Source organism: Astatotilapia calliptera, chromosome 19 (assembly GCF_964374335.1).
Source record: "Astatotilapia calliptera chromosome 19, fAstCal68.1, whole genome shotgun sequence".
NCBI lineage: Eukaryota > Metazoa > Chordata > Actinopteri > Cichliformes > Cichlidae > Astatotilapia > Astatotilapia calliptera.
Window position 1 is genome coordinate 14,568,880 of NC_137440.1, and position 6,562 is coordinate 14,575,441.

The window sequence follows — 6,562 nt, forward strand, 5'->3', positions numbered from 1 at the left end:
TAATTAGGTATTTTAGTAATAGAGAGTCAGAGATATTGTTTCGATTTTTTTATTTACCCTTTGGCATGAAAATGAATAAGGCATGCTAGTTCACTTGGCATGAAATTAATTACTTTTGTTACTTACAATCACACACAGAGAAAGTGCAGGACACATGAGGAAACCAGCAGGACAAATACTACACACGGGAGACTAGAACAAATGTGTGCACCTGAACAACAACACAAAAACTCAGCTTGAAAAAATAAAAATGAAAACAAGAAACAAAAGTCAAAAATATGACAAGAAAATGCAATACTACACCAAACTCTGCCATTACTGTAACAGCTTATAGTACTTTGTAAAGTTTAGCATGTAGTGAAAACACTGTCCACACTGATTAATAACGTGAGACCCTTAAACCTGATTTAATCTTTTAACAGACTTTAACAAACGGAACTCTCTCCTTGGAAAGAAAAACACAAACAGGTCGGGGGAAAATTCCTTTTGACCCCTACCAACGCTTTGCGACCTTTATGGATGGTGAGTAGCTGTATGTATTCTTCTTCCTTTGATGAATAATAGTCTGGCATAAGATGAGATTCCAGAAAGCTAAAGCTTTTTCCTCTCCACTCAAAAGGTGATACTTTGTACTCTGCTGCTTCGACAAACTTTCTGGGTACAGAATCGGTGTTCCAGAGATTCGGACTAAACCCTGTCAAGACTGAATTAAAACGCTCCTGGTTAAATGGTAATTTCATCTTTCTGGACATGTAACCCAATTATGTACCTCATTATAAGGTGTCAGATACCTGAGACAGACCTTAATAGCTCCACCTTGTAAAACTCTTAACTATTTGATCTCATATTGTAAATGGTTTGACCCAGATCCCACCATGATTTCCATAAGCCTCATTGAAGCAAGCAAAAATAGCAGCAAGGGTGAAGATGGCAACGTGTTTCTGTTCTTCTATGAAAATGCTGTGGAGGAACTTCACGGCAGCATCCCAGTGTCCAGGATTGCTCGTGTGTGTAAGGTAGCTACTGTAAACTCATCTGATAAAGAAAATATCAAGGCCATGTTCGTGTGCAGTAAATGTCTTTGTAACGTGGCACAAATGTTACAATTGTTTATGGGTTTGGTTTTAGAGCGACTTGGGGGGCAAAAGGACACTACAGCAAAAGTGGACTTCTTTCCTGAAAGCCAGACTGAACTGTCCATTTGGAGATGTTGGCTCACCATCTTTGGTCCAGGATGTTTTTCTCCTCTCAGACGAGAATGACTGGAGGAACAGCGTCTTCTACGCCACATTCATCTCCAACTCGTAAGCTGTGTTAATTTGTATTATAGCATCATTATTTTGCATGTACAGTACTGATAAAACCAAAGCAACAGTATACTGTAATGACTTCATGAGTTCAATGTTCCAGTGTAGTTTGATTAAATGATTTTTGCGACTGGGTGATGGATGTCCAGATAAATATATAAAAGGTGCCATTTTTAGGTCAAAGTGAATTAATTTAATCAAAATCTTGCACGACAGCTCAGGTCATCTCATCATAGCTTGCAGCAATTGTTCACTGCTAGAAATATGGTGGTGCACCATGTTTCTCTTAGAACTTTCTGTAGTTTGTCACAAAGCCACCTAGTAAATAATCTCAGGATTAAATCACAAGGCAGAGTAAAAGTGAACAAACACAAGAGACAATAAACAACAACAGATACCACAAGCTGGCTGATAATGATCTCAGAGGTCTAGTATCTCAAAACTAGCTATCAGAAAAGGAAACAAGTCCAGTGGGTGAAGATGTATCTCCATTCACAGCGGATCATAGAAAACCCCTACTTACTGATGAATCAGGGTTAGAGATTTAAGAAAAGGGTGCATGTAAAGAGATGAAGAAGAGAGAGAGTGACACCACAGTGGAACTACTGAAGAGGGATAATTGGCCCAACCACACCTAACAGCTTCAAAGAACATTTCTGTAGCACTAAATTAAGGCGGCCAAGCATTCCTGACATTACAAGAGTCTGTTTGGAACATTTTCCAAGTCTGCAGGGAAAATGTGGTTAATATGGGCTAAAACAGCTGCTGTCATTACATGACAAAATGAGACATACCAAAATAAATTTAATTCAGCTTTTTCAAGTGAAATATTAGAATTATTTTCTGAGATAAAACATTTTGTGTTAAGTTGCAAACAAATACCAAGTACAGGTATAAGCAGTGTATCAGCAGTCATATATATGCTGTAGGGATTTTTTTGTATCTGTTGCAGGGAGCCCTCCTGTGATTGCAGTCACTCTGCTGTCTGTGCATACAAGCTGTCAGACATCAGCCAGGTGTTTAGTGGGAGGTTTCTGACTGAGTTGGATACTGGGAACTGGGACATATACACAGGAGAGGAGCCATCCCCCTACCCTGGTTCAGTGAGTATTAAGCCAAACTTTATATATTAACTGACTTTTTCCTTTTAAATAAAAAACAACATAATCTGACTTGCTTTCTGTCATATACTCAGTGCATTGATGATGAAATGCGTGCCAGCGGCCTGACGAGCTCTTTGAACCTCTCAGACACAACGCTGTTGTTTGTAAAGAACCACCCTCTGATGGAGGGTGTGGTTTCACCAATGACTGGCAAGCCTCTGCTTTTCAAGCCAATGACGCATTTTTCGAACATTGTAGTGGACCAAGTCACGTCACTGGATGGACAACAGCACCTGATTATGTTCGTCGGCACAGGTGCACATTCATCCATGCCAGTAACAAAATCACACAAGACAGATGAATCACACTGACAGATGAAGCTCCATGATGGATTCATTTCTCTTTCCCACAGATACTGGTTGGCTGCAGAAGGCGGTGAAGTTTGAAGGTGAGGACGGGCGTATCATTGAGGAGCTGCAGCTGTTTAAAGAGCCTCAGCCTGTGGATTTCCTGCAGCTTTCCTCCAAGACTGTAAGGTTCACTAATTTTGTCCAAATGCAAAACTAAGCTGGGAAATCTTTAACTTGAGTTTAATGGCTGTCTTACTCAGCTCTGAGCAGTAGTAATTTAAATATGCTTGTAAAGAGATGGCTGTAAACTCGTTTTGTTTGTTTGTTTTTTCCCTGTAGGGCCATCTGTACAGTGGCACCAGTAATGCAGTTGTTCAGATTAATCTTAGAGACTGTAGCCGCTACACATCATGTGATGACTGCCTTCTTGCCAGAGATCCATACTGTGGCTGGGACCAGATCAGAAGCCAGTGTGCATCGGTTTTTGGTGCATCAAACTCATCAATGTAAGCCAAATTACTGACCCTGCTAAAGAGCGAGAGTGCTAAGCTTTGGACTAAATGAAGGTTTTTCCCTCCTTCTAGGATTCAGAGTCTCAGTAATGGAGACATCACGATGTGCCCACCCTCTGAGTGTAAGTGCAGCATTCATTCTCTTGCAGTGCAAGCAAGTGCAGGCTGACAAAAACAGATCACTAATTTTTACCATTTACAACAACATGGAGATATAAAGAGCTTTTGTTTTGTTTGATCTGTCCCTCAGCAAAAAAGAAACCTGTCACTGTCTACTTCAACGTCAACATATCTCAGCTCCTCCCATGTTCCCCTGACACCAACCTACCAATCATCTGGTACTTTTCTCACAACGTCCTTCATTTTGGTCCACAATTCACTGTATTGAGTCTGGGTCTCATCATCAGACCTTCCTATTCTGATGCTGGACTGTACAGATGTGAGACAGTAGAAGCAGTGAAGGGCAGAGTCCACAGAAAAACCATTGCTCAGTACCTTGTTAAGGTTCACGACACTGATGCCATTATGACGAACCTGAGGGCTGCTGTTTGCATAATGGCTGCTGTTGTTTCCTTGGTCTCATTTTCCAAAGCTGTGTTTATGGTGATTGGATACCTAAAGTCAAAAAAAGGAAACATTCGACGTGGCAACAAGAACTGCAACAACCATCAAATGAGGCCTTGTAATTATTAGGAACCAAGCACGTTAAAGATGCATGGAGGAAGGCCCGCTTCAAAGTGGGAAGGATGCTAGCACAAAAGGACACCGGCAATAGCATCAGTGTTTGTGAGATCTCAGACCGGTGCTGTTCTTCTACTCCTCTACCTTTGTTACATTTAATGCAAAACAAGGAAATAAAAAACAGACCATATGAAAACAGTCATGGAATTCCAAACTCAGCATCATTACACTGAAATTGTTACCTCTTCCAAAATACAGTGATTCAATAAAATGATTGGACATTATATTTTATTGTCATATTTGTGAGCCAAACAGTGCCAGTGTCGACCTATGGACTTTGGAGTTTGTGTATTTTATCTATTAGGCACAATGTTATGTAATTTATCTTGACTTTTATCTGTTTTTTTTATTTCACAGCTTTTGCTACATTTATACTAAACCAAAGTAATTAAATAATAGAAAAACAATTAAATTACAGAAAAACTCTTGTTTTTGCTTTTTTCCAGTAAGAAAAACAAGTCTGCATAATGACCTACGTGAAAATTTTCCTGCAATTTTGCTTATCACAGTTTAAGCCCAAAGAGTCATGTTGACATATTTTTTTTCATTTAATACAGCAGCATTTGTTTATAATGTAGAAAAACTAAGACCTGTGGCTGAAAGTTCACTTCGCTTTCTTATTTGAAGATATGTCAGAATTAAATTTATACTTAAGCTTTACACTGACAGAAAGAGGAGTTTCACTGGTTGAGCATTGATGCAACAGCTGAGATATGATGCTATATAAATAAAATTGAATCTAATTGGTCCAACTTGACATCAAAGTGGGTCTTATGTGGCCCACAATGTCAAATGAGTTTGACATCTCTGCCTTATGATATTTAAGGACTCCGCTGTAGATAAGAGACATTAAAATGTTTTTTTTAATTAAAAACCTTCAAAAATAAAAATAAAGCACATGTTTCTATGATTTTGTATCTTTGACTTTAAATGGTAAATGGCCTGTATTTGTATAGCACTTTTCTAGTCCCTAAGGACCCCAAAGCACTTTACACAACCTGTCATCCACCCATTCACACACACATTCACACACTGGTGATGGCAAGCTACAATGTAGCCACAGCCACCCTGGGGCGCACTGACAGAGGCGAGGCTGCCGGACACTGGCGCCATCGGGCCCTCTGACCACCACCAGTAGGCAACGGGTGAAGTGTCTTGCCCAAGGACACAACGACCGAGACTGTCCAAGCCGGGGCTCGAACCGGCAACCTTCCGATTACAAGGCAAACTCCCAACTCTTGAGCCACGATCGCCCCTTGAGCCACGACTTTAACCAGCGTGCAGGCCTCTTGTATCACCACAAAGTCCATTCTAATCATACAGTATGCATGTTGGAAGCTGCTACCGTATCACATTTCTTTTTAAATACTCAATTAAGGATGATGAGGAAAGCTTTAAGTACATTTTACATTTCCTCTCACCTGCAATGATTGGCTGAGCTGTTTGATGGCATCATGTATAAAGGAGTAGGCTGCACTGGTTGCTAGCACAGCATAATTCAGGGCACCCTCAGCTTTGTGTGCTCAGCCTGTAGCACAGCATTCAGAAATAATGGCAGCTAGTCCATCCAGCTTCTCACTGTCTGCAGTGATTATTACTGCAGCTATTGGATGACATATAGCTGTCACTGTGATTATGGCTACAGTCATTGCTGTGCTTTGGCTGTTACAACTTTGGCTTTGACACAGGAGTTAATGGGTGTGTGCATATGCAGTGGTGGTTGGGTGAGTGTTAGATTGAAAGAGCTGTGTGTGTGCTCTTATGCTGTGCATTGCTAACACACCTGTCACAGAAGCGCTGTAGGTTCGGATAGCAGTACGGGTAGGCATGCATACAACAGCATAGATTACACCATAGAGCTACAAGAAACAACAGCCAGGAAGAACTGCTGTGCTCTCATGCAGCAGCTTTTACAATGAGAAATAAATGCCACATTATCTTACCACATAACTTGTAACACATAAGCTGTTCATGTGGATCAGGATCACAGTAAAAGTCTAGATGAATATTGCCATTCGTGATTCCTAAAGGTCAACTATTCATTTTTTTTAAACTTTCTGACATGTATGTATACGGCTATAATAGTAGCTGTTCATATGAAACATGGCTAAAGTTTCAAATAATGAGCTCAACATTTGTACATGAGCCAAAAAGCTCAGGCTTCACACTGCTTTAAACACTCTTTTTTTATCCTGGATTTTTATCTTGTATAATCATCATGTCAGCTCATTGATCTGCCAAGGGCGCCTAACATTACAAGTGCTAGTAGCAGCAGAATTATTTATTTCCTTGCATGTTGGCACCACATGCCTGTCTGGAACGGGGTTAAGCATCACTCCATCAGTGACTGGATTGGACTACAGCCACTATACGGGTATTCATTTTCTACATCAGTATAGTGCAGTACCACCAGCAATGCTGATCCACATGGCTGCCCTCTATGTTGCTTGTTTACATCTTCCTGTCACAAGCAGAGAGGAATTGAGATGTTGGAGCTGGGAAAAAGCACTATAGGTCCTCTTTAAGGGGCTTTGTAATTACAAGGACTG

At 40.5% G+C, this 6,562-nt stretch overlaps 1 protein-coding gene across 2 annotated transcripts in view; it reads left to right on the top strand.

Annotated features, from left to right (window-relative positions):
- LOC113012161 (semaphorin-4E-like) overlaps window positions 1-4,237 on the top strand; it is a 12,974-nt gene extending 8,737 nt beyond the window's left edge. For both annotated transcript variants that reach the window (XM_026152187.2, XM_080293658.1), the window contains 10 exons: window positions 423-522; window positions 620-730; window positions 868-1,016; window positions 1,129-1,304; window positions 2,260-2,410; window positions 2,503-2,725; window positions 2,823-2,941; window positions 3,100-3,266; window positions 3,345-3,394; window positions 3,523-4,237. In XM_026152187.2, coding sequence (XP_026007972.2) covers window positions 423-522; window positions 620-730; window positions 868-1,016; window positions 1,129-1,304; window positions 2,260-2,410; window positions 2,503-2,725; window positions 2,823-2,941; window positions 3,100-3,266; window positions 3,345-3,394; window positions 3,523-3,965 — 1,689 coding nt within the window. In that variant the 3' untranslated portion in view covers window positions 3,966-4,237. The remainder of the gene's footprint in view (window positions 1-422; window positions 523-619; window positions 731-867; window positions 1,017-1,128; window positions 1,305-2,259; window positions 2,411-2,502; window positions 2,726-2,822; window positions 2,942-3,099; window positions 3,267-3,344; window positions 3,395-3,522) is intronic.
- Window positions 4,238-6,562: the final 2,325 nt, after the last annotated feature.